This window comes from Perca fluviatilis, chromosome 8, assembly GCF_010015445.1.
Source record: "Perca fluviatilis chromosome 8, GENO_Pfluv_1.0, whole genome shotgun sequence".
Taxonomy (NCBI): Eukaryota; Metazoa; Chordata; class Actinopteri; order Perciformes; family Percidae; genus Perca; species Perca fluviatilis.
The window spans coordinates 27,033,776-27,060,722 of record NC_053119.1 but is presented as its reverse complement, the minus strand read 5'-3'; the positions used below and the strand labels follow the sequence as shown (position 1 = coordinate 27,060,722).

General features: G+C 41.5%; 4 protein-coding genes across 8 annotated transcripts; 2 read left to right on the top strand and 2 right to left on the bottom strand.

Moving 5' to 3' along the window:
* Positions 1-204: 204 nt before the first annotated feature.
* Positions 205-8,401, bottom strand: cnot2 (CCR4-NOT transcription complex, subunit 2). Of its 4 annotated transcripts, none has more exons than XM_039807769.1 (15): positions 8,275-8,401; positions 7,076-7,204; positions 6,893-6,986; positions 6,473-6,620; positions 6,115-6,297; positions 5,865-5,944; positions 5,122-5,247; positions 4,736-4,860; positions 4,454-4,571; positions 3,930-4,086; positions 2,931-2,992; positions 2,410-2,459; positions 2,206-2,306; positions 1,775-1,919; positions 205-1,644 (listed from the first exon to the last, which is right to left on the bottom strand). In XM_039807769.1, the coding sequence occupies exons 2-15, from the start codon at positions 7,190-7,192 to the stop codon at positions 1,558-1,560; spliced, it is 1,593 nt and encodes a 530-aa protein (XP_039663703.1). In that variant the 5' UTR covers positions 7,193-7,204; positions 8,275-8,401; the 3' UTR covers positions 205-1,557. The 4 variants fall into 4 exon arrangements, with proteins under 4 accessions (XP_039663703.1, XP_039663705.1, XP_039663704.1 ...); XM_039807771.1 differs by having other exon boundaries at positions 6,893-6,965; XM_039807770.1 differs by lacking the exon at positions 8,275-8,401 and adding an exon at positions 7,988-8,202.
* A 1,494-nt stretch (positions 8,402-9,895) lies between these two features.
* lrrc10 (leucine rich repeat containing 10) lies at positions 9,896-11,551 on the top strand. The gene is made up of 2 exons (XM_039807775.1): positions 9,896-10,154; positions 10,375-11,551. Exon 2 carries the CDS (start codon positions 10,520-10,522, stop codon positions 11,342-11,344), a length of 825 nt encoding a protein of 274 aa, XP_039663709.1. The 5' UTR covers positions 9,896-10,154; positions 10,375-10,519; the 3' UTR covers positions 11,345-11,551.
* A 1,600-nt stretch (positions 11,552-13,151) lies between these two features.
* LOC120563546 (seipin-like) lies at positions 13,152-16,656 on the bottom strand. Its single transcript, XM_039807774.1, has one exon. It carries the CDS (start codon positions 16,269-16,271, stop codon positions 15,012-15,014), a length of 1,260 nt encoding a protein of 419 aa, XP_039663708.1. The 5' UTR covers positions 16,272-16,656; the 3' UTR covers positions 13,152-15,011.
* Positions 16,657-16,849: 193 nt separating this feature from the next.
* fnbp4 (formin binding protein 4) lies at positions 16,850-26,674 on the top strand. Of its 2 annotated transcripts, none has more exons than XM_039807767.1 (17): positions 16,850-17,171; positions 17,648-17,725; positions 17,824-17,939; positions 19,581-19,755; positions 20,642-20,789; positions 20,883-20,979; positions 21,087-21,431; positions 21,547-21,739; positions 21,870-22,009; positions 22,098-22,202; positions 22,503-22,636; positions 23,626-23,795; positions 23,975-24,264; positions 24,386-24,503; positions 25,365-25,558; positions 25,810-25,967; positions 26,117-26,674. In XM_039807767.1, exons 1-17 carry the CDS (start codon positions 17,048-17,050, stop codon positions 26,205-26,207), a joined length of 2,676 nt encoding a protein of 891 aa, XP_039663701.1. In that variant the 5' UTR covers positions 16,850-17,047; the 3' UTR covers positions 26,208-26,674. The 2 variants fall into 2 exon arrangements, with proteins under 2 accessions (XP_039663701.1, XP_039663702.1); XM_039807768.1 differs by having other exon boundaries at positions 16,857-17,051.
* Positions 26,675-26,947: the final 273 nt, after the last annotated feature.

Here is a 26,947-nt window from a genome sequence, read left to right as displayed (position 1 = left end):
ACTGCAAAAGGTTTAAAGCACAAATAACATGCTCAAGTAATGTTTGCTCTGAATGTTTCCTGGTGTAAACATTAAACCTGTGTACTATAGAAACTTAATTGCACATGTTTGCATGCAAATTTGTACATTAAAACAGACTCCAGGAAATGAAGTTTTAACTTAAGGGGTCCCTGAGTTTATAAAAGCAATAAACACACACAGTGGTTCAGGAAAGCCTTTTCTGCTTTAATACAAAGAAAAGAAGCTTTTTTTTTTACTTCAGAAAATACAAGTTTGGTCTGGATATTTTTCTCTCTCCTCAATTTGTCATTTTTCCTTTTCCTATGAAATGCTGCCATTTACTGCTGTTCAAACAGCTTGAATTGAAAGACATCCCTCCTTTTGGACTCAGAACTTCGGGGATGATCTCCAGGTTTTTTTTTTTTCTTGTTTTATTTGGCTGAGAATCAGGCCTTTCCTTAAATGAAATTTTTATTTTGTATCATTTTGATGTAAGTGCCCGCAGTGCCATGTGACACCCTGTCCAGCAGATCCAGAAATGTCCTGTTGCGTCCACATATTGCATCCATGCTCACCTCATAAAAACGAGGTACAAGGCAGGGCAAAATTTCTTCCAAAATAGATGTAATATATATATACATACATATATATATATATAGCAATCATATATACACATTCGTACATACATATACTAATTTATGTGATGCGAAGAAACAAAAAATTTACACATTTCTTACAAAATTGTAACAAAGACTGGAAAGTGTTTTGTTCGCTCTGGAGCAACGTTGCGTTTAGCCTCTGCGAGGATTTGTCCACATTCGTGGAAACCAAAGTAGTCTCCCAGATTTGTGTCCATGGTCAACTGGCACAGAACTCAGAGAGAGACGGACAGAGGGAGAAACAAATAGGTGGTGCAAATACAGATGTTGGAATCAATGTAAATGGAAGGAAGAGAAGAAAAAAAAAAAAAGGTGAGATGAAAAGGGATGCATGTGGGAAAAGTTACATGACCCCCCCCCTCCTGAAATCATAACAAAAAATGGAAAAGAGAAAGAAAATGATCATGGAGTGTTCACATAAAAACAAAAAAATCACAAACAAATTTTGTGTTCTTTTATTACTAAATATAGTGCAACAATAAACATTGCATTTCTTTCACCCTTCCAACTTTCCTCGCCATTTTTTTCCGTTATTAACTCTTGGCGAGGTGTAAGCCTTTTTTCTGTCACTTGTCCAGTGCCACAAGGTCAGTCCTCCTTTCTAAAAGAAAACAGGCTTCAGATTCAGAGACGTAAACATAACACAGACCCTGCTCAAAACAAGACGGGGGGAAAAAAAAAACAAAAAACTGGAACATAAAGAATAAAAACAGAACAAGTGTTGGTGTTTTGGGCAGCATGTAATTTTGGAAAGGCAGGGCAGTTTTGATGGTGGCGACAACCAGTCAGATAGCCAAATCCTCGCGGAATAAAAACCAAGCTGTGGGAATCACAGCGCCCCTCCTGGACAACCGGGTTGTGTGCAGGAACCGGTGCGGCCCTTTGGACTGGTCGGGCCTTAGAAGGCCTGCTGGGCTGGGTTGTAGTTGAATGTTGTTGGCACGTGAGGCCTCTCTTCCAGCTTGTCATACTCCAGATGAAATTCCTTAGGAGATGCGGACACAATTTTAAAATGATATGGAAAAGCGCCAATCCACAACAAAAGTCAGTAAAACGTGATGCCATTTAGCCAGGTAGTGACAGTGCAGAGAGGCAGCAGAACGATAAATTCTTACCTTGGCTACTTTTCTCCAGTTAAGACAATCAAAAAAGTAGTAGGTTCCCCTCTCGTAGGCGTTGGTCTTCAGCGTGGGCTCCATGCCAGGCGCCCTCGTTATCCAAACCCGCTCCTCTTTGTGGTACCTCCAGTCCCGGTTGAAGCTGGAGAGTGAAGTTATGAACATGGAATAAGAGAAAAGGGGAAGAAACCCAGCGATTTACCTACATTTCTAGCCCCAAGAACCTTAAAAACCACATTAATCAAAGCTTAAAGAAGGGAAAGAGCTACGGACAGCCTGCCACACACTTCAAATTGACTTCAAAAGATCTGTGAACAATGTCCAGATCGTTATCAAACTTAAATTACATTTATTTACAGTGGGAATTCAAGAGTAATGCTAGATAACATTTCTGCAGCAATCTCCATTCAAAAGATTCAAGTACTCACAGCTCTACTGCTGCCAGGAGCTGTAGCAGGTCGCCACCGTTCATGTAGTAAAGGTAGAACAACAGGTCTTCGCCGTATCGTGCCAGTTTAATTGCAGCCAACTGGATGCAGGACAGCAAAGAATGAGGATTAGTTTTGTAAGCACATTCCCTACCTGAAAACTGCAACCACTTATTGTGGCGCTGCTCTGAAGCCCATAATTACCTTGTCCCTTATGTGGATATTTGTTAAGTATTCAGACGGAACGTGGAAGTCTGAAAAGGCAAGAACACGTAAGAGTGACCAAAAAACATATGCAAACTTATTACAAGAAGACTTTTCTATATTCCCCGTCATGCCAATGGAGAGATGTGACTGTTCTGTGGCTTTCATTGTTTGTTCATGTATTCATGAGTTTAACCTGAGCCAGACTGACAGCAAAGATAGAAATTATATCACATCCATACAGGGATGGTAGTATACAGTTGTTAAAGCATAATAAAATATAGGACACACTGTGTATCGGTTCGGTACTAGGTATCGGCCGATACGCAAGTTCAGGTATCGGAATCGGCAAGCAAAAAAATGGGATCGGACCATCTCTGCTGCCCAGCCAGGGAAGGGTGCAGCTAGATGCTGGTCTCTGACAACCTGTCTGGCGTCATAAAAATGTCTTCAGACTGACTCTGCCAAATCTTGAACGCTGATCATCCTCCCCCCCGACATAATTCCCATTAATGTCTTACCGATGTCTTGAGGTCGACAAGGCGACGAGGCCCACGGAGAGGCGAACTTGGGGTACAAGTTTCTGTCGGGAAAGAAAGTTGCCGTAAGCTCTCGCCACGATTGAAAATCAAAACACAACACTTGCTAGACACATTGTAGATTTAACAGACAGTTAAGAGTACAAACTGACCAAACGAGAACTATTAAAACCAATGCAAGGATGTTGAAGAAGCACTCAACAGGAGGGAAACTTCACTAGTGGAGTGGCTTTGTTCTTGTATGCTGGTAATTCGGAGCAAGGCGATTAAACTCGCTGCATGTTTGAATGCTTTCACAATCATACTCGGCTACGGCGACATGAAGGGATAATATTATTTATCAGGTTTGCTACTGATATTTTAGTTTAGTTTTCTGGCCAATAGTCGTTGCGTATTGTTGTGTGAAACATAATTGCCCCATAACAGTTTGGCATCTTGAGTAGGTTCCACATCATTTGTCTTTTGTGCTCTACTGACTATTACAATATTGAGGGCAGAATCTGTTTGAAACAAATACATCAGTATGGTTGTTTGGCTTCAACATATTTGGATTATACTGCTAAATAATGTCTCAAGTTAAAATGTCATTTGTTTTTTAACCCTTCTGGAGGCAAAAATGGTACAATCAGTCTTGCACAGAGAATTTATGCCAGCAAAAGAGCCAAATCTATCCCAGTGTTAAAAATGGCATATACCATTATATAAAAAAATAAAATAAAAAGGGTTATGTAGTCCCCATACAGACCAAAGGCAGAGTTTAACGGAGACGTTTTTGGTCAAAAGGAAAGCTAGACAAATGACATTGTAACCATCTGTGCCTGCAACATGTATTACACAGTAGGCCATGTAGCATTTAAATGGGCGACTGAGCTTCATTACTGGACTATTGATTTATTTATCCCATTTCCTTTGTTGGACATATACCTACTGGCTAATGAAACCCTAAAAGTTACTGCATTTAGGGTAAAACAGCTGTCTTACTCTGGTGAGTTTAAGTTGAGTCCCAGTGTCGTGAGGTCACTTCCTAGCGCCAGATGGACCATCCCCGGATCAGTCTCTGCTGCCCGGATAAACGTCAGCAGGCCAATCATGCCGAATTGGTCTGTCACCATTCCTGAGGGAATGTTCGTCACCCGACCTGCAGCAGCAGGATAATTCAGAGTTCAACAGACCGCTGCAACTGGGCTGTGAACTACAGTTAATACTTACCGTCAATACATTACCGCCATATATTTCTAAAACCCACACTTTGTGCACGCATTGGAGAGCAAACCAAGCCAATTATTTTGCTTAACAAATGATGGTCACAGACAGACTAATGGAAAGATGATGATGGGTCTGTATCATACTGAACATATTCTTTTTGGTTTCCTCACTGCAGCCTATCCAATAATTATCTAACCCCAAATGCAGGGTAGAGAGCCCAACTGCCTCACCCAAGTTGTGCGATTAAGAAGGGATGTCTCAGTGGAATTGGAGCGATACGATTGGCTGAGAAGTCTCACCATCGGGCAACACCTGGATCCCTTTCTTCTGGTTGTTGTTCTGTGCTGAGGTCGTCTTGTCACCGGGGAACTTCGGCCCATCTGCATTGGATGTGCTCTTGCTTGTGGAGTTCAAGTTCTAGAAACAGAGAAGACCAGCTTTAAAAACACAGAAAAATAAAAACATGTAAATGCATAATACATAATTCTCTTTGATGTGTCACCTTGACACACACACACACACACACAAAAGAAAAACAGACATCCTGTTGTGTTGTAGAGTGATCAGTGGCTCACACTTACAGTTTTGCTGTCATCGTTGTTCAACGTGGGGTCCTTGTAGTTTGGGCCAGGCAGTGCAGGGAAGTCCTCGTTATGGATGGAGAAATCCTGTGTCTGTTCTGTTGATGGCTTCGTCACCATGCCAACTTGAGGAGGATGATGATGATGATGATGATGAACACAGTGAAGTAGAGATTATAATTCCCCAAAGTGTAATGAGCAAGAAATCACAACAAAAGGGTATCACAAGCTATTCTGGTTTCTGTGGACTGCATTAAAACAAAGCCTTGGCTAGTATTTGGAACCCAATCAAAAAGCTAATATCTATTTCCTCTCCTAGAGGAACCTACTTCCTATAACTTAATGTGTGTAAAAAATAAGACACTTTCTCCGGCCTAATGGCCTACCATAAGGAGCCCGTCCAGCCAGTGGGTTGAGCACCGGTGTTGGGTTTCCCGTCCCTTCTCTCCGACTCCTGTCTGCTAACGCAGGGAAGTCTGACAGATCCAGTCCCGTTACATTTTCACTCCCATCTGCAGTAATAGGAAGGTTAGGAACTTGTAATATGTAATGTCACCTTCAACTCAATTTATCTGTGTAGTAATGTGCCAATTTGATCACTTGATAGTGCGACTGTACTACCCTGTAAATGTATTAAAAAAAATAGCCCTCCCCAAAGTAACAACTGCTGACCAAACACAACAGCTAATTTGTCGTCGGTACTCACCGTCTGTTTCAGCAGTCAAACATGAATTTATACAATGGTGTTGCCTTTACCATTTTTCCAGAAATGAATTTCACTTTCACAAATGTTCACCAAAACAAAAATGCTGATTTTTTTTTCCAAATGGAGCCAAATCAGTTTAAACTGATTTTCTCTCTGCCCTTGTGCTAAAAAGTAGTTGTGCTTCCAGCTTCAAGAAGACACTGATCGCTGCATTTTACAGTGGACATGGTCGTCTCATCATGTCAACAGCTCAATCTTAACTATTATGCAGCTAGGTGTATTTATAGAATGTCATTTTCACTGTTAAAATTGAATTTTGTATATTCAATATAAACACAGATACATTCCAAGAGTGGTTGTCTGAATAAAAACCCCAAACTAATGATCCCTTGGTTTACCCACCTGGGTTAAAAACACACTAACCTGTGCCATTGAAGATCGTGCTTGATAATGAGTTGTTCATCCCAAACGCCTGATTCCGGTTCATACCAAACCCCGACATGCTGCAAAGATAAAAAATAAAAATAAAAAAATAAAAAATAAGTCCAGCTTCCAAACATTAACTGTCCTTAAAATAAATTTTAAAAAAAACACCTTAATCAGGAACTGTATAGGACAAAAAAAGGACAGCAGATCTCTACAAGGACCAGTGAGTTGTGCAGGATCCGTCTACCTGTTTATGGTGAAGGGCTGCCGTGCTGGCTGCTGTTTGGGCATACAGATGATACTGGGCGAGCTGCGGTTGGGGCTGCCCAGCCCCGAGCTGCCCATACTATTGGTCCTGCCGCTCATCCCAATGCCTTGACCGACCTGAGAGTGGTTCAGCATATTCCTTGTGTTCATCGGCAATGTCCCCCTGTTAAAACAACATCAGGTCAGATTTTGTGGATTTCAATTTTTGCTCGTGTCATGTCAACTGACATTTCTATTAGGCCTACCTGGTATTATTTACTGTTATAAATCACACACAAGTATGTTTAAAAACTGAGTCCGCAAACTCACAAAAAAAAAGTGAACAGCTTCACACACACCTGCTTGGTGATGGAGGGGTATGGAGGGACATCGTGGGGACACCCGTCGTGGGGGTGATATGACTTGGTAGCTGCGTGCCTTGCGTTAGATTTCTATTTAACTGAGGCGTACTGTTCCCCATGCCCCTTACCGAGAAGCCGAGTGCACCTGCAGAAAGACATAGAAGAAAAACAGAGAGAAAAACAAATGCTATCAGACAACCCAGAGAAAATTCATCTGCAAAATGTCACGTCGACATTCAAACTTTCAGTAGGTTTCCAGTTTTATTAGCAAGAGTTCCCCATGAATACCTGCTATGTTTATTGCACTCATGCTCACATTTTTTTTTAAAAACAAGATGTCTCTTCACTTCAAATATGCTACATGTGAGAAAAGTGATACGTGAGTGATTGTAAAAAAACAAAACAAAAAACACTTACTTTGTGGACCGTACAAACTTGCACCAAGTTGCGACAGCTGACCCGACGACGACGGCGAGGGAGAAGACAGCATCTGAAGGAAAACATTTGAGGACTGGAAAGAGTAAGATAACTAGAAAACGTCTCCTCTGATGTTAACTCAAAGACACGACAGAAGTGTGCAGATATGTTGGCAAAACTCACATCTTTGTCCGACCGATGTGGGAACATCGACGGCTGGCTGTAATACATGCTGTCATCAGCGAAGTCGTTATCGACTACCTCGACGAACTCTACAAATTTCTTTCTAGCACCAAACATGCCTTTTGTCACCTGAAGAGAGAGAGAGCAGAGTTGCTGTTAAAGATGTGCAAGAAGTAAAAGAACTGGACAAAAGAATTTCAGTGAAGTTCACATTTCTAATCTAAATACACCCTTTGAAACCTAATGTTGAAAACATTTCTGTAAATCTACCTTAAATTTTTCCATGTTTGAACCTTTTTATTTACAACAATTGACAGCATTGCATAGTATTTATTCTGCATCTGGCTCCTTCCAGACCTTGACTGACACTCGCCTAATATTTAATCAACTTTTTATACATAGGACACAGGGTTTTCTGTGTCCACATTTAAAACAAATGGAAAATTTGAGATGCTTCAACTCATTTCATTGTAAATCACTGTGACATATTTGGCATCTTGCGGTTGTTAAAATAAAGTTTTGAACAGCTTTGTGTCTCGTTTGTAATGATGTACAGTCACAAGGGAAAAACACGTTGAACTTTTATAACAAAATAAACTATTTATCTTATCCATAACATTATTACATTAACCAGCTGACAGCAGAACTGACCGTTAATGTCCTCCCTGTTAAACTACTATGCGGTTTTAACTTGTCTTAAATGCTGAATAGTTACTTAATTTGACACTGTTGAGAAAATTAACAGCAGCAATGCTAACATGCTAGTTAACCAACACTTAGCTAGTGTAGTTAGCCAATGTTACCAGGCAAGGAGCTTGTAATCAATCTGGGTTAGCTTAGCTAACTTAGCTTAACGTCAGCTCGCAAGTGGGCTGCCTTAACAATGAGCTAAGTACCACGACATAACGATACCTTTTAACTCCAAAACACCCCGACTTAGCTACCAAGCAGCAGCCACTATAAGGTAGTAATTTGGGCCCTCTCTGCCTCCATATATCCACAGTCAGCTGTCTGTTTTCTCGGCACGGTTTACGCTCCGTTTGCAGCAGCAGCAGCAGCGACAATCTGCAGCTGCTAAAGGCTAAAGATTCGCTCCGTATCGAAACGGAGGAAAACAGCGACATACATCGCTCATGCCGAAGGCTTAAATGTTAACCGAGCCGATTTAATATGACGAGAAATAAGTAAAATATCCTCACCGCATCAATTTCCCTTCTCTACGTTAGATCCAAGATGGCTGTGTATATTCTCAATCGAAAGAGGGATAGCCTTTACCCTCTGACCTTACAACCTGCTGACCACTTCCGTACACAAAACTCAACATGTCAGAAAGTCATCTGTTCCACAGGGTGCTTAATAACAGAGCAAAAAACAACAACCATCGAAAAAATATGTACATTTTTCAGTGAACGTGAATAAGGACACCACTGTCACGCCTCTACCTCCCTCCTGTGACCATAAGTTGTCTTGCATTATAAAAAGGTGTGTAGTTCATAGACTGTATAAAAACTAGACCTGTATTTACTACAGAGGGAGCCTCTTTTAATAATAATGTCATAATATCCAGATAATGCTGATTTATTTAACACAGTTCCTCAATACTGTTACATTGGCATCAGAGTCATGTTTTTGCAGTTTTCTATGGGTATTACCAACCAGGCAAAATGGGCAACTGCAGTTGGGCCCCTTAAAGCTCCCAGTTCACTTTATCAACTGGTTTGTGTAAAATAAGCCCAGGAGGACATGTTTGCCCAGGGCCCCCCTGGGAGGTTTATTTGGGCCTGCTTGCTGGATACTCAAATTGTTATTGATATACATGTCCTATAATTACCACATTTGAATTGAAGTGACCATAGCGTCTCTGCCTGTTAGCTTTCTGATTTAATTTTAGAATCAACTATGAAGGTAGGCTAATAGCTATCATGATTGAACTTGAAGGCTTTCCAGAACTTTTTCCAGCAGACATTTTGGCTTGTCATGACTAGGAAAAGCAGGTCAAAGACGACATAAATGATGGCGTCATTACATTAGGTGCTCCAGTAATCACCTAATAGGACAATTAATTACACCTGTGCTTTTTCTGCTAAATGTCTGCCATGAACAGGGTATGGCAGTAACATGGTTCTTTCTGTGTGTGCTCGGTCTGTACGGTTGCCTGTTTGAGGCCCCCAGACAGTGAGTGGATAAGGAGAATGACAAGTGTCAGTGAGTGAAAACAGACAATGGGCAAACATTGTCCCTACTGATAAGGAAAATTAAATTCCTTCTCAGTTTTATCTAGTTGGAAAACAGCCATAATGAAGGTATGTAAGATAGTATGGGCAAATAGGGTAAGACTTGCCCCAAGAAAGATATATAGAAAATTATTTTCTCCTCTAAAAAAAAATAGATGCCTACATGGGAAACTAAAACATGAGCACCAGCCTTTGTTTTGTTTTTTTGTGTTTTTTTAGATTGGTTATTGCACTAAAGTCTGGACTCTACAGTTCAAGCAGGTTAAATGTGGCGCACACAGACCCACACTACACTACACCTCAGTACACCTCTAAGGTTTTATTTCCCTTCCATGCAAAAAAACAAACAATGATTTACTACAATCTAAGTCAGAGCAAAACACATAATTTAAACTTGCTGTAGGTCTCCCTGTGCACACTGACAAATTCTTGAGATTATTCCACAGCACAGGCCCACTTGACTGGCTCAGTGGCACAGTCCCAGAACTGCGTCTGGGCCGATTAAAACAGGATGTAAATGACCTTCGCTGCTCTTTCATCACAAAGCACTTCTTAGGCTTTACAAACCTGCCCCTCCCTGTCTCTCTCTCACCCACCTCTGTCATCTCAGGGAAGAAGGGGGGAAAGTCATTAGGCACAAATGGGGAGGAGAGAATAGCTAGTGGTTGCAATCGCCATTAAAGTCAGGGCAAAGCTCAGAGCCACTGAGAGACAGTGAGAGGACTGCGCTGGGGAATATCTGCCCAGGGAATACAATATGTTTTCAGCCCATTAAGTTGGATAAACAAATGGCTTACTGTAGGAGATGCTGAGAGTCATGGACATCATCAGGAAAACACTGGGAAGTAGGTGTTGTTCAATTGTCATTATGATCATCTTTACGTTTATTATGTTAGAACTCGTGATGCTTATTTTCATTGTTGTTTTCATGGCTTTTATCAGATGAAAGAGTGTCATTCAGCATCATAATCATGTAATTATGATACATGATTGCAGTTTCATAATGCAGATGCAGTATTACAAAGATGCATTACTTTGTCGCAAACTTGTTTTGTTTTACTCAAGATCAATAACTCCAGAGGGGTGGTGAGGACCATTAATGGGATGCCATGAAATGTACTTTGAAGACGCCAACAGCCTATCTCAGTGCAACCCTTGTCTGGCACTAAATTGATGTCGTGGAGCAGTGGTGAATCGGAGACTGGGCAAGATGGGTAACGCCATGCGAGGCGTTATTGCCTTCATTCCCTCCGAGCGCTGTCAACGTTTCCTAGTAGGGGACCTAAAGGAGATGCCACCCGATCGGACCCTGGACCTTAGCAGCCGGCAGCTGCGCCGGCTGCCTGTTGCTGCCTGTGTTTTCACTGAGCTGGTGAAACTCTACCTGAGCGACAACAACCTCAGCAGCTTACCGGCTGAGCTGCAGGACCTGAAGAAGCTGCAGCTCCTGGCCCTTGACTTCAACTGCTTTGAAGAGCTCCCTGCAGTTGTTTGCAGATTGCCCCAGCTCAGCATCCTTTACCTGGGTAACAACAGGCTTTACAGCCTCCCCAGAGAACTGAGAGAGCTCAAGGAACTTAGCACTCTGTGGCTGGAGACTAATTGCTTCACCGTTTTTCCCAAGGTGGTTTGTGAGCTCTCTAATCTCAAGACCCTGCACCTTGGTTATAATCAGATACAGAGTTTACCAAAAGAGCTTGGAGGGCTGGAAGAGCTAAGAAGTATCTGGCTTGCTGGGAACCAGCTGGCAGCATTCCCACTAGTGTTGCTGGAAATGCACCTTTTAGCTGTCATTGATGTGGATCGGAACAAAATACGCTACTTCCCAAACCTGGCTCACATGCAGGGGTTGAAACTTGTCATCTATGATCACAACCCCTGCGTTAATGCCCCTGCAGTGGGCGAGGGAGTCAGAAGAGTCGGGCGCTGGGCGGACAGCTCAGATGATGAGCAGGAAGACGACGGGTCAAAAGTAGCAAGTGAGACTACAGCAGAGGTCACGGAAGTACACCCCGAGGAGGAGCACAACATTTAGGTTCAAGGAACAAAGTGACCCTCAGCCGTGGCGAGGCCTGGCAGTACAGGATGACGTTCAAGTGGAACACTTAACGCCGAGTGGTGTGTTGTACATCAGGCTGATGGCATTTTGTCCATATATGGTAAAGCCAAGTTGTTGTACACATGTAAAAAGGGAAATTTGAATCTTAAAATAAAAAAAATGTTTGACATGTCTGGTTACTTACGTTGTATGAAATGTTAGTGTCTTTTTTTGAATTAGTAAAACTCTGTGTATGCCTTCAAATGATTAGCTGAAACAACAGTGACATTGTAAATTGCTATTCATTTCCCCCATCGTCAGATTTTCTGTTACTCAAAACTTTTGAACTATTTTAACTTATTGGACAAGACATACAGTATATCTTGGGAATTTTACAGAATTGTACAGGTCGTAGGATATCTGTTGGATCTAAACAGTACTGGCAAACATGTATTTCTACTTTATAGATATTATAGGTGTGTTTGCAGGACACTTTTCTATTAAACTGACTGTGCAGTTGGTCAGTATGGCAGGGATTGAGAAAAAGAAACGTACATTTTTGTTCGAGCAGAGTGTGAGATAATATCTATACCTGCTGAGGCTAAATACAGTGAGGATTTTAATACAAGAGATGGATGATTTAAGTCAATTAGTGCACTCCTTATCCAGACCAATGCATAATTCATCTGATAGATTGGGGCTGTGGTTTGAACAAAGGCTGCTAATGGGCTTTAATATCATCGTCATAAGGTTCACGATTTGAACCAGATTGTAAATGCAGCTTTCCAATTCCTCAGAGTACCAGCAAAATGTTCAGTAAACAAGATTAAATGTCATTCCACAATGTATCTTTTTAGGCACTTCAAATCCTTTTAACAAACCGTAGGAAAAGAGATTACCGTGGGCCTTTTACTGGAAATGTGATTATTTCACACAGCGTGAACACACAGAACTACTGTATTAGCTTCAATTCAGCCTCCTATTTAAAACAACTAGTTTATTGTGTGTTTATGTAACTCTAGAGGTTCTATGAACACCATTCTGTTTTATCATTCCAATGCTGTACAGTGTATGTCAACAATAAACAACTAGATTATGTCATACTGCCCCCTAGCACACCTAAATCCAAAGACTCCACTAACTGTGCATTTTACACTACTGTACATTCAATCCACTCTTGGTGTTGCAATGAGCTGTCTGCAAAGGACACTGTAGATGCAAAAAATGTATTGGCCCTGTTCCTATCAACATGTACTTCATAGACTGATTCTCATAAATCTTTTCTCATTTTTTTGACAAGATTTGTCCATAAAAAAATCTTGTTTTTAACCCAATGTTTTTTTTTAAAGGATTATTTAAGAATAATAGAACAATGCTACTAAAGCAACACATTCTAGTATGTAAAACACTAATGACTAATGTAATCCCTTTGATGTCTTTAATACCATAACCAGGTGTTATAATGGACATCATATCATATTGGACAGGGTCCAACCATTTTTTTTTTTTTTAAATGCTTTCGGATTTCACTCATAACCGATATTAATCAATATAAAACATTATGGGAATAAAAAAAAATCTGCTTAATTTTGTAAATATGAAATTTGCACATATTGACAGAAGTAAATTAACCTTTACCATGTAGTTAACATTAAAAAAAAGTTCCCAGATTTGGGTTTCAAATCTCATAGTAGTATGTATAATAGTATACAAAAATGACAAACTCAATCATTGTAGAATATGTTAATAGTTAGAGCAGCCATATAGTTTGGCAGGTATACGAGAGACAATAAAAAAAATAGAGAAGTGCACCACTGAATGTTTATTTAATTACTTCAACACATAAATAACACCAACTCATATAACATTAGGAGAGTACAGCACATTAAACAATATCTTTGGTACAGAATCCTACATCAACACAACTTTCACAAACTCTTCCATAAACCTTGTTGAAATCATAAGCCCCTCTAAAGCATAGGTTTAATACATAAAGGCTAAGCTATATTCAACAATTCCTGCATCACCCATTAGCTCTAACAACCAGTATTTCAAAACAGTACATTCAGTTATCCTTTTAATACGGTTTCTTATTATTAAATACAAACGTGTTGAAGCAACAGACATGTTCCCCAATAGACATTATGTTGTTATGAAAACACAATCAATGAAATATTTTCTACATTAAATTGCAATGTTTAAACTGCACTGTAACATATACTGAGTAAAGGAATGATGATATTGATGGAATGAACGCCAACTTTGTAAAAGCACTGAAGCCTTAACTAAATATGCCACGGCTGTATGAACACCCATTAAACTGGGACAGAACGTTAACTATTTGCAATATGAAAATTAATAAATACAACATATTCCTTATGTCCCTCGGGCTGCACCCACAGCACATGTTTTCTAAGACGTTATTAAAAACAAAGACACTCTTTTGGGCACATTTTCCAAATCGAATTGCTATGAGAGAGCCTCTGTTAAAAAAATGAATCACGAGGCATGTTTGTGCAAATCCTCTAAAAGGGTGTGAAACATTCTAGGAAATCCAAAAGAACACATTTAAATTTGGTTTCAATTATGTGGCTACATTCAAAAACAGAATCACGTCTACTGATGTTTGAACTGGTTATCAAGAGAGTTATCATGGGAGGACAGGCCTTTTTCACAGCAGACAAATTGACTTTCCACAGTAGGAAACGCACAAGTGTAAATAATGTAATTAATGATAGCTGAATTCCATTTAGCTGCTTTAATTTCAGCTTCCTGGTATTGTGCATGCTGGCTTCCGGTCACTCTCACTGGGACACTTGAATAGAACGGAGCCATCGTGTTATTAATTATTAGTAACACCTGTGCTTTTCCTACTATGACAAGTCAAAAGGTCTGCTGTGAAGAAGGCCTATGGTCAGGATTTGTGCATCCAGCATTTGTAAGCTGGCCGTGTTGGGAGGAAAAAAATGCCACCTTACAGGGATTCGAAGCAGTAAAAAAATAGGAAGGTTCAATTGACTTTTAAAAAAAGGGTGTGTTTGTGGTGGAATTTTCAGAAACACCATATTGTGGTATGATGAGACTAATAAGGGAAAGCTTACATGATAACATCAGGCCATTCATAGGTCACAGGTCAGGGGACGAGAACATTCGGCCAGTCTCTAACACCCAAACCTCTTCGTGTATAACTGTTTGGCTATCTACAGATTCAATCGAGTGTTCGTTAAGTGCTTCTGTATAATTCATCGAGGTCTCCCGAACCTTCTTCGCATATGTGAAATGAGTTGTGCTGCTCCTGAGTTTTTCCTTAACAGTGGTAAAAACATATGGTAATGTTAAATTCCCCTAGGCAATACTGTTGGAAAAGCCAGAGCTGAAATCAAGTGCCACCTGCTATGGGAATCATCAAAACCAAGATAGCAAAACACAAGACTGTAGACAATAAGCAGAAAGATATGAGAAGAGGTCAAAGTTACAACGAGGTAAATAGTTTTTTTTAACACAAGACAATAAAGCAGCAGTTTGTTAGCTAAAACAACACAGGTATAATATTAGCATGCATCTGCAGTAGGCTGACTCAAGCAGGGGGTTTGCTAGGCTCAAAACAATTTCTGCTTCATTATATTCAACTTAGCGGTGCTTTAAATGTGTGCAGTGGCGTGGTTCACAGGCTCATCCACGGCCCAGGTCTCTGCCGGAGTAACGTCTCCCCCTGGTGAGGCAGCTGGCAGCCATCCAACGCATCTGAGCCGTCTTTCTCCTCATGAGAGGAGTCACGAGACCCTTCCTCCTTTGCATCTGGCACATCAGCCCCAGGTGCATTCAGCATTTCTGAGGGCTTCTTTGGCGACGGCTCTGCTACTGCTGTGTCATCTTCCTGGAAATCAGATGCATCGTTCACAGATCCTATCACTTGAGGAGCACCCAGTTCCTTCTGAGAGTTTTCCTTCTCCATGCGCTTCCGAGCCTCCTCTCTCCTCTGCTGGATACGGGTGTTGTCTCCCATCATAACCCTGACTCGTACTTGATCTGGAGGCCAGATCCCGCCCCATATGAACTGCAGGTAGCTGAACAGCACAATGACACAGAGGAAAGCAAAGTTGGTGGCTACGCCGATCACCGCAGATGTCAGGGGGAAGTTGTACAGAACATATCGTATGCCAGTGAAGAAAGCATGGATTCGGAGTTGAGATGAGTAGATCTGCACTCGTTTGGTCTGGATCTCAATGACTGCACCGACAGAGGGTTGATAAGCATTTGTCTTGTAGTCCGAGAAGAGCTCCACTTCTATGAGTTGCTTCTGCTCAGCCATCCCGGTCAGAAAGAAAGGAGAGAACAGTAAAGTACTCAGGCTCTGCAGAAGGCTGGAGCGGTAATGCAGCATGGTAGATCGGCCCACTGACGAGACTGTCTTTCCACCCTTGGTGTAACAAGACATCTTGACCATAAACATACCCAAGCGTTCATTCACTGGAGACTCTGGCATCTCTAACTCCAAAGACACTCGATAAGGCTGACCGTAAGCCATCACAAGGTCCCTCTCATTCTTCATGAAAGAGATGTTGGCCGTGGGGAATGAACAAAGTGCTGACTCTGAGGAATCACAATCAGAGGTGTAGTAGAAGTGCACAGGGGTGGAGAAGCTCACACTGGGCATGTAGGAGTAATAGAAGCTTCCGTAGAGAAAGATGGACACCCAAAGTAGCAGAACCAGGACACAAAACAGGATGGCAGCCTGAAATAAAGTCCGCCGGGCTTTGAGGAGAGTAACAGCTGCCACATTTTGGAGCCAGTGTAAAACCGGTCCCATTGTAGCCCCCATCATGTCTGATCCGGACCTCCTTCTGGTACTGGTTTGGGCAGTTGTTCCTCCTTCGAGCCCTTTCGACTGCTGCCTCTGTGGTGGGTCTTTATGTTCATACATCAATGGGCGGCTCCCCTCCGAAACTGTATAATTGCTTATCTTCACCCTCCCATGACTAGCTAGCTAGTCTGTTCAACTAACGTTACACATTCACTTAGCTAAGGCCCGAGTTTTAGCTTGTGAAGCTAACGTTAGTTGCTGCTAGTTCGGTCCACAATAGGTAACGTTAAAAACGATTAAATTGAAAAAATCTTGGCTGCTAAAGGTCGGACGGTTATCTACCTGACTTGCTCGGAGGGTGTCGCATTCAAACATCGCTGCTAGGTTACAGCCATAGACTGTATATATCTAATTCTCTATTATTGAAACCGTTTCTAGTTACTTTCAAAACATGACCATATGAACCGGAAGTTGATACCTTCTCTTCGAAGCAAGCGGCTCGAAGCAGCAGGGTAGATCCAATGGCTAGATCGCACCCGTTTACCCGTTCTCTTTGATACATCCATGGTTTACGTCAACACGCTCATACTGCGCAGGCGTCAACACACGGGCTTCACGTCTGTATCTGCAGCCGAAGACTGAAAATGAATGTGTCGTGATCAGAAATTGGGGAGAAATTATTAACAACATTAGCACCCAAGAGGCTAAGAGTGTATGTTAATAGAAACTGCAGTAACGTCTGAATGGTGTTGAAGCCTACGCATTGACGCATGCGCAGTATGACACGTGTATCGGATGCGATCTAGCAACCATTACCTACCAAGCAGCAGCAGAGCAGAGCCGCAACAACGACGCCAGGGAAGGAAGGGAGCAGGCTACTAGACTGAGAGACAACGATGGGTAAGAAAAGTCGCCTCACAGGAGGAGTGGTCGGTCGGAGAACGATCCTACAGCTTTCACCTCCCGGGCTCCGCAGTGGGAATGCCGGAGAGAGGGAAGAAGCACCCTCGGGATCCGATGGTATTTTTTATTTCTCAGTGGCTTGATAGCGACAGGCTAGTTGAGTGCTAGCTAAATGCTCGAGGTGTATAGAATGGGCCTATCTCATAAAAATCGATTCACTTAACGAAATTTAGCTGCTGAGTTTCTGGTTTAAAAAATACACCATTACCAAGAATTAGCCAAGCCAAATTATAGCTAACGTTATGTGCTAGCTCATGACACGACACTGTGATACCACTATCTATCGTGCTATCGCCTAGCGTGCTAAGCTACCAAGCTAGTAGTTGTGTGAGCATGCCAAAATAGGCTTATGGCAAATGACTGGGCCAGTTAACTCTAACGAAATGTACCCAACTAACACAAATACCGTTACATTTTACTTGCTTTATCTAGCTAGGGGAGTGAGTATCTATGTGGGCGAATAACGTTAGCCTCTAGCTAGCTTGCTGTAGCAACAAGCTCAAGGCTAACCTCTGGCTGGCATTGTTTTGCAGATGAACAGGAGGGTGATGGACTCAGATTCGTGAGAGAGAGGCTCACAAACATGAAGACTCCCGCAGCAAAAGCAACCGGTAGAGTGACTGTGTATATGTGTGGTGCTGTTTTTGGTTCTCAGGCATTGGAAAACCAGTTGATTTGAACAAAGTTGTTTTTATCTCTACCTTTTTAGAGGGTTTGTCCTTGCTTGGAGCCTATGATGATAGTGATGAAGAAGATGCTGGAGACTCTCAGCATACAACGACAAAGTCAGCTGACATTGACAGCACATTGGCCAATTTCATGGCTGTGAGTATTATTTGCTCCATATCTTAATCAATTTCATGGCTGTGAGTATTATTTGCTCCATATCTTAATCCTCCGTTTTTGCTACTGAACCAATTTTTATGTTGAGTGTTTTCTTTTAGGATGTATAACTTCAAGCTAATTGGTATACCTGGTGATACAGTTAAGACTGTAGTAGAGCTGGGCAATATATCAATATTATATCGATATCGTGATATGAGACTAGATATTGTCATAGATTTTTGGATATCGTAATATCGTGATATGACATAAGTGTCTTTTCCTGGTTCTAAAGGCTGCATTACAGTTAAGTGATGTAATTTTCTGAACTTACCAGACTGTTGTATCTTTTATTAACTGTAAACTATTATTTGCCTTTACCCACATAGTCATTATATCCACATTACTGGTGATTATTTATCAAAAATCTCATTGTGTAAATATTTTGTGAAAGCAGAAATAGTCAACCCTACAATATCGTTGCAGTATCAATATCGAGGTATTTGGTCAAAAATATCGTGATATTGGATTTTCTCCATATCGCCCAGCCCTAGACTGTAGGCTACTGCACAACATGTATGTATGTACGGCTCACAACGTCAAAAACACAATGTGTTAACCCAGTTTCCTTGATGTAAAATATGTAATTAAGATGCATAATGAATCAACTGGAATTAACTTTATCAGGCTCAGACCTGTTTAGAAGCACGGTATGTAGTTGTGAAGTGAAAGGAGAGATTGTGATTCGATCTGTGGGCCTTATTCATTGTGGATAATTATGGGTTGGTGGCAAATAAGTACCAAGTAACTGCATGTTTTGGGTTTTCTGATTTTTAGAATCAATTTTGCGTAGGTTTCTAACCTGGGCCTGGGTTGTCATTAATTCATATTATTATTATTATTATTATTATTATTTTTTCCTGGTTTTAAAGGCTGCATTACAGTTAAGTGATGTCATTTTCTGAACTTACCAGACTGTTGTAACTTTTATTAACTGTAAACTATTATTTGCCTTTACCCACATAGTCATTATATCCACATTACTGGTGATTATTTATCAAAAATCTCATTGTGTAAATAATTTGTGAAAGCACAAATAGTCAACCCTACAATATCGTTGCAGTATCGATATCGAGGTATTTGGTCAAAAATATCGTGATATTGGATTTTCTCCATATTACCCAGCCCTAGACTGTAGGCTACTGCACAACATGTATGTATGTACGGCTCACAACGTCAAAAACACAATGTGTTAACCCAGTTTTCTTGATGTAAAATATGTAATTAAGATGCATAATGAATCAACTGGAATTAACTTTATCAGGCTCAGACCTGTTTAGAAGCACGGTATGTAGTTGTGAAGTGAAAGGAGAGATTGTGATTCGATCTGTGGGCCTTATTCATTGTGGATAATTATGGGTTGGTGGCAAATAAGTACCAAGTAACTGCATGTTTTGGGTTTTCTGATTTTTAGAATCAATTTTGCGTAGGTTTCTAACCTGGGCCTGGGTTGTCATTAATTCATATTATTATTATTATTATTATTATTAAAGATTAGTGCTAAGTAAAGTGTGGTTCATACTAAGGGCTGAAAACACAGTTTTGTCAAAAACATAAATCCTGTTGCCATTTTTCCCACCACAGGAAATTGATGCAATCACCACTCAGCCAAGTTCAGAGGATGCAGCATCTCATCCTTCGGTCCCAACTAGCACCCCACCCAGACCTGAGGTTAATACTCAGCAGCCAGCCGCCAGTGAAGAACAGATCCAACAACACACATCGTTTGAGTACAATACAGAGTACTCGCTTGCTGGAGGTAACTGTCTGGTGTATTTAAGATAAAGTTTTTATGTTCTGATGTCCTTCTGATTGACAATGGATTTTTACTTGTGGTATAATACTTTAACAGAGCAATTTCATATTAATTATACTCTTTATAACCTATTCAAGCAGATTTCTTTTTGACTGGGTATTAAAGCTGCTGGCGTACTTGGAAGAAAGACAAGCCATTATGTTTTTTTTATATTAATCATCTTATACTCTGAAATACAACTTAACTGCTATAGATTGCCACCTTTTAGAATAGCAGAATTTTCATTCAGGATTCAGCCTAAATTGAGTAGCGGTTGTTTTGTTTGTGGAATTAAATTTTATTTATAGTATCAAATCGTAACAAGAGCTATCTCAAGATACTTCACCAATAGAGTAGATCTAGACCACACTATAATTTACAAAGACCCAACAATTCCAGTAATTCCCCCAAGAGCAAGCCTTTAGTGCGACAGTGGCGAGCAAAAACTCCCTTTTAGGGAGAAACCTTGGGTGGTGAGGAAAACTTCCTTTCAGAGAGAAACCTCAGACAGACCCAGGCTCTTGGTAGGCGGTGTCTGACGGTGCCGGTTGGGGGTGTGATGAACAGTGGCAATAATATTCACAAATTAAAGATAATGGAACTATGACTAGAAATAGTAGTTGTAGTAGTTCATGGCGTAGCAGGGCGCGGAGCAGGACCACGGCAACAGCTGCAACCATGATTTAGGTTCCACCCTAATCCAAGGAAAACTACTGGGCGAAAAAACAGAAGGCCTCCGGCGAATAAGCTCCCCAGAGCTAAGTTATGGAAACCGATACATTGTGTGCATTACATCACCAAAAAGGCTATTTGTCTCAAAGCCTCTAATGTATGTGTTGTTTTTTTGCAGTGGGTGTAGAGATGGGAGACTGGCAGGAGGTGTGGGATGAGAACTCTGGCTGCTACTACTACTGGAACACTGTAACCAACGAGGTGTCCTGGGAGCTGCCACATTATCTAGCTGATCAGGTGCAAAGTCTGGAGGAGAATGCCAAAAGGTAGGAATAACTGACAGAGTGACAGTATTTAGTGTTTTGTCTCTAGTACAGAAATTCAGCTGTGTATGATATTTTTTTTTCTTTTCTTTGTAGCTCTAATGTCAACGGCACAGGGCATGCAGCTTATAACACCAAGGAAAATGCTGCATCTGTTGCAGCCCTACAGTCGGCTAAAGAGACCAAAGTAAAGGCAAGTTTCATTGAAGTCCAACGCAAATGTGAACTCTTTTGATTCTGTGGTTTTTAAGGACTGTTATTTTGAGTTTTAATATATCACCCTCATGTGTTTTCTAAAAGGAGGTAATTGAGAGTGTTGTAGGCCTCACAAGTGAAGAGGAGGAGCGCTGTGGAGTGGCTGCATCTCTGCTTGGTCCTCTGATTCCTTCTGAAGTGAAAGAAGCTGAAGAAAAATGGAGAAAAAGACTGCTTAAAGGCTTGGACGAGACTGAGAACAGTTTGGATTCTGATGGCGAAGGCGTTCGCCCTGCAGGATCCCCCTCTATTCCTCTGCCGGACCCTGACCCAGTCCCCACGGTCCAGAAAGATCTTGGCGCTAAGAAGCAGTCGGGAGACAACTCCGATGCCGAGGAGGAGACAGAGGAAGACACAATGGAGCTGGAACTGGCTCTGGAGAGGAAAAAGGTGGGTTTTTAATAGTGTTTTTACAGCTTTGACATGTGCAGGAATTACCTTCGAGGTATTTCTAAATATATAATATTGTCTGTAACTCAGTTCTATCCTGTTGTCTGGCTCCTAGGCTGAGCTCCGGGCACTGGAGGAGGGTGACGTGAGCGTAGCGGGCTCCAGTCCTTGTTCTGAGACGAGCCAAGAAGCCTCTGGTTCTCATGGCCTTACACTAAAGAAAAGCCGGTGGAAGACTGCCTTCCCCTCTGCTCCCAGCCCCGAATCGAATAGCAGAGGCTCAGACCTACAGGACAACACAGAGACGAGTGAGTCTAAATAATTACACATGCGTCATTGGAGGATGGCATGCATGATGGGAGTGGGTGAAAAATGCATAAATATCCCACTTATTAAATATTTTAAGCCATACTTAAATGCCTCTTTTGTGTCTTGTAGCACTTTCTAAAGTCCTAGAGAGTGTTGCGGAAGGAGAAGACAAGGAAACGGACAGTTCTGAGGAGAAAACAGTTACAAAACCTGCGGTAAAAGAAGAGGTGGAAACACCTGAGCTCAAAGTAGAAACACCTGAGCTCAAGGTAACAACAGTGTTACCATTACAGTCGATCATTTTTTGTGACAATCTCTTTTAATACATGTTTTATTAATGCTGAAAAAAAAATGTAGTTTCAGATCGGACAACTGGCTAACACCTTAACCAGCAAGATGGAGTTCTTGGGGATAAACAAAAAGGCGATCTCAAACTTCCAGTTTCTTCTGCTACAAACTGAGGTGAGGGGATAATGGTACAGTTCATCATAGGCTTCAGTTGTGGATATTCCAGTGCGACTTCTAAAATATTTAACGCTTCATTTTGTTTCATATCATTTTCCACATGGACGTGGTAGTACTTAATATTTAAAATTCTCATTATAATCCATCAAAAGGTGTCATTGTGAAAACTTACTGTAATTTACTCTTTCATGATACTCATCTATCTTGTGGCTCTTCTGTCTTTATGTCTCTTTATCCCTTTACCTCTATGTTCTCACTCTTTTATCTCACTCTCCTGTTTCTTTCCTTCCCCCCCAGACTCGGATTGCTGACTGGAGGGAGGGCGCTCTGAATGGGGTCTATCTTCGCCGCAGGCTTCAGGAAGCTGCCGAACACATAAAATATTACGAACTTAACGCCACCCCTAAAGGCTGGTCCTGCCACTGGGACAGGTACGCGCTCCTTACCTTTCACATCTCTAAACTCCCTCGTCCCCCAAAAATTTTACCATGTGACTACACCCTTCTCAGTGCCGAGGTTGCAGACTTTGTTACATGACTTGGGGAGAAGCTTAACCAGTCTGAGAGGATCAAATGCTTACCAGAAACAGACTCTTCAGGTTTCTGTGATGCAATCCTGGCACTCTGCCTTGCACAAACTGATAAGGGAGCATCCACTCTGGGCCAGCCTGCGTCCTGTCACAGAGAAAACTCCCTGTCCCCATAACCCAGACTCTTAAGCCCTTTGTTGTAAGGGCATTTGTAGACTGATTATGGGTCCAGTCAGTGGAAAATTTGGTAGGGGGGGGGGGGTGTACAGTAGAAAGGTTGGTTGCGTGGGAGAGCTTTGCACTTTACAGGACTACAACCCCCCAGAATGCAATGCAGACAGAGTGATGCCCTGGAAGCGAGGAGTGTCACGCATCAAATAAAAGGTGAAGATGGAGCAATGACGGGAATCCAGCAGGTCAGACCTACTCTATTTCATATGTCTTCCTGTTTTTATTTTATTTTCTTCTTTCTGATGTAAAATGAGTTGACTGTGCTTGTTATTTTCTGACCTATGGTTGTTGATGATTATGATGGTGCTTCCTCCCTGGCGTCTTCCTGTGTCTGGGAGGGAATGGTTGTCTAAAACGGAACAAATGTGACAACCATGGTGTGAGCTGCTGAATGCTACTTTCAGGACCTAGAGATGATTTGTTTTGCTTTCTTTGTTTTTGAGAGCAAGGTGGGTTCCCTATCCACATCCATAACCACACTCCAATTGGGCCCTTCTTTTGGACGGCTAAAGTCGCTGTCCATACCAACACTCCTGCCCCCTACTGTGGCCATTATGTCCACTCCCTTGCCCCGCAATCCCAGGGTATTATGCCACTCAGCCAGTTGCTAGGCCAGTCGTTGAGACTCTTGTCTTCTATCTCTGTTGTCCCACTCTTTAGAGAGCACAGGCGGTATTTCTATGTGAACGACCGGACCAGTGCCTCCCAGTGGGATTTCCCAAAAGAGGAGGACAAGGAGGAGGGCCTGAAAGGCAGCCACGGTGCCCAGACACAGATTTCCAGTCCAGGGGACGCCAAAACATCGTCTGCAACTGCTGGTGGGGTCACAGGTCAGTCTATTACTACGGTCGCTGCTCCTTGGACCTGCCTGTTAAGTGTCTTCTTTAGTGACTTCAAAAGAATAAAGAGTATACATTCAGTAAATATTGTGCTGTATTAAGTGCATACTATGTGACATAATGCCTAGCTCCCCATGTTATCACCTTTTTTATTTTATTTTTTTAAACAGGATCGTCTACTTTTACCGTGGCTGCCCCACCACCACCTCCATCATCTCTCTGTTCCCCATCTCAACCTCCTCTTCCTGAAAGCCCACCTCCGCCTTCCAACAACCCCCCGCCTCCACCTCTGCCCCCAGGCTCACCACCTCCACCGCCTCCCCCTCCTGACAGCGATGAGGAGATCATGGAGGTGGAGATGGAGATGGACGATGATAATGATGGGGAGCCTCCAGCCCCTGGAACGGAGGAAGATGGCAGTGGGAGGCCTCCTTTACCTCCAGGCACTGCTAGCATGAAGGTATAGGAGTAATCCTTTTTTCTTTTCTTTGATCAGTATACTGGATAATGCAAGATGTGTAAATTCTGAATAAAGGAGGACATCAGCTTTTAACTTCTGTTGTATTTCTTGTCCCTCACAGATCGTGGAGTCATCGGGCCCATTGGGGAAGGGTCAGAAACGTAAAGCCAGTCAGCTGAATAAAGCCATTACTATTGGCAGCAGTCCCATTATCTACACCCAGCCTGCTATCAGTGCAGGTAAAAAGATATCCCTACACAACATCTGCAGTTACATTATACTGTGTATATTAATGATATCAGTAGCAAAAATGCATGTGTAAACAAGATAACATATCTAGAAGCCCAATAATGTTGTCCAAACACTAAACATTCGCAAAGAGGTGCAGGTGCTCCCTGTCATAAAAATAACGATACAGGATTTATGTTCATACTGAGTAAAGGCACACCAGTGTAACACCTAACTAAGATGGTGCTTTAGTTAAAGCTACATTGTGTAAGAATTTTTTCCATCTAGTGGTGAAATTGTATCTGACAACCAACCTGAATATTACTTTCTAGCCCTTCCCATTCCGAGCGCATTTAAACTCCTACGGTGGCCGAACCCGAAATTAGGTCTTAGTATCTTCCTTGTTTACACGCATCTGTTCTAGCCACTCCAGTTGGTCTTGTTGCTTTGCCTGTCGCGTTGTCGTTTTAATTCTCTTTTTTTTCGCTTCCCTGGCGAGTAATCTCCCCCCTGGCATTCGTCACGGTGCCACTGAGTTTAAAAGCGCGAAATGCGGAGGTATGTCCCTTTTTGGCTAATGTATTTTAAAGATGGAGGCGCTACATGGCTGCCGTCATTCGAGCGACTCACTAGTATGTGTTCTGAATGATTCTAAATGGCAGATTGTACACTTACGTGAATACTTTGATTAGTAGGTGGAAGTAATTACACATGATTGAGCACACATTTGTGAAAGAACAAAGTGTTTGTTTTTTTTTGCTAAGAATCAACAAAAAAAAATTACACAATGTAGGTTTAAGGGATTTGCATTTAAAACGTATAATTGCAACATTTTCAAGTGTTTACTCTATCAGGTTTCTCTTTGTTTGCAGCTCCTCTAATGTCAGCGACTGCCTACTGGGGCATGCCGGCTGTCCCTGCTCTTTTGGTCCCTTGTGAACCTCCTGCCCCCCCTATCCCGGCCCTACCTCCTCAACCACCACTGCCACCATCCCTGCCGCCCGTTGAACCTCCTGGAGCCAAAACTCTGCCCACAGACAAGACCAAGAAAGCCAAAAAGGATAAGGTTAGCATTGCAGTTAACCTATTACATCAAGTGTCAAAGGAGGGCGGTAGATGAGTTAGAAAAAAATGTTTTAATACCAATAATGTTCAGCATTAATAGTATTTTTTCCATTGTAAACCTTGTGGATTGATTTTTTGTACTTGTTTTTTTTTTTTTTTGGTAAAGTCTACACAGTCGAGCTGTCCTTCTAATAAATATCAAATACAAAAGACCTGAAATATATATTTTTTTCTCTCTTCCTATGACTATAGTCCAAGAAGAGCAAGATCAAAATGCCTTCTCTGGTAATGAAGTGGCAGAGCATCCAGAAGGAGTTGGATGAAGAAGAGAAGAGCAGCTCCAGTGACGAGGACAGAGATCTGCTTAACAAAAAGTTTATCGAGGACTGGAAGCAACAGCAGCTCATGACGTACGTTTGTTTGAATCGACTAAAGTTTTTAGTTTTAGTTTAGTTATGATGAAGATATAAGGATGTAGCTACACTGTTTCATTAAGTTCTCTCTGTTTATTCTGATATTTTTCCATCTTCATAACCCTTCACTTTTCTTAATTCTACAGAGGGAAAGCTTCAAAGAATGCCAACTTTGAGGCACTTCCTGATAACTGGCGGGAACGACTGAAGAAACGGAAGATGGCGAATAGCACGTAACATCAGTCACGTTAACTCAGTCAACATATTTTTTTATTTTTTTTTAAATCCACTCCAACCTAACTATAAGGTCATCCTACCCCAGCTTAATTTCTGTTTAATGATCTATGGACTTCCTTTACCATTTTACTTGTTCACGATGGAGACAGTTAGAGGCCCCTACATGGCAGGCCATTCAGCACAGGGGTTTGATTGTTCTTTTTAGTGTTTTTTTTTTTTTGCCACTATTGTAAATGTGCCAAAATTCTTGAGTTCATCAGAAATACTTCACCACCATTTTTTTTTTTTTATAGACCCCTGTAGATGACCACCACAGTTTGTTTGGAGGGATTGTCTATTTTATTCAGCATTTTTACAACTGTGTACATATAATGTCTAATGGGATGAGCCATGTTTTGGAAGGGGGAGGAATGTCACTGAACTTGTACATTTTGTAAAAAGTTATTAAACTGTTTTTCCAAATGCAACGGTTTTGTCTTTTGCTTTTTTTACATGGTATGTATTTATTTTTTAAACTTTTTTTTTTTTTTTACAGAATGTGTAGTAGTAATAGTACCGTAGCAAGTAATCGTACATACATAGCATAACAAGGTTGGACTGCAGTTTTATCACGCTTCATCTTTTTTATATTATTTTGTGGGGCTTTTCCCTTTTATTATAGTGACAGTGGATATGCATGAAAGGGGGAGAGTATGGTGGCCCTGAAGTGCAAATCACAACAGCAAATAGAAAACCGTAAA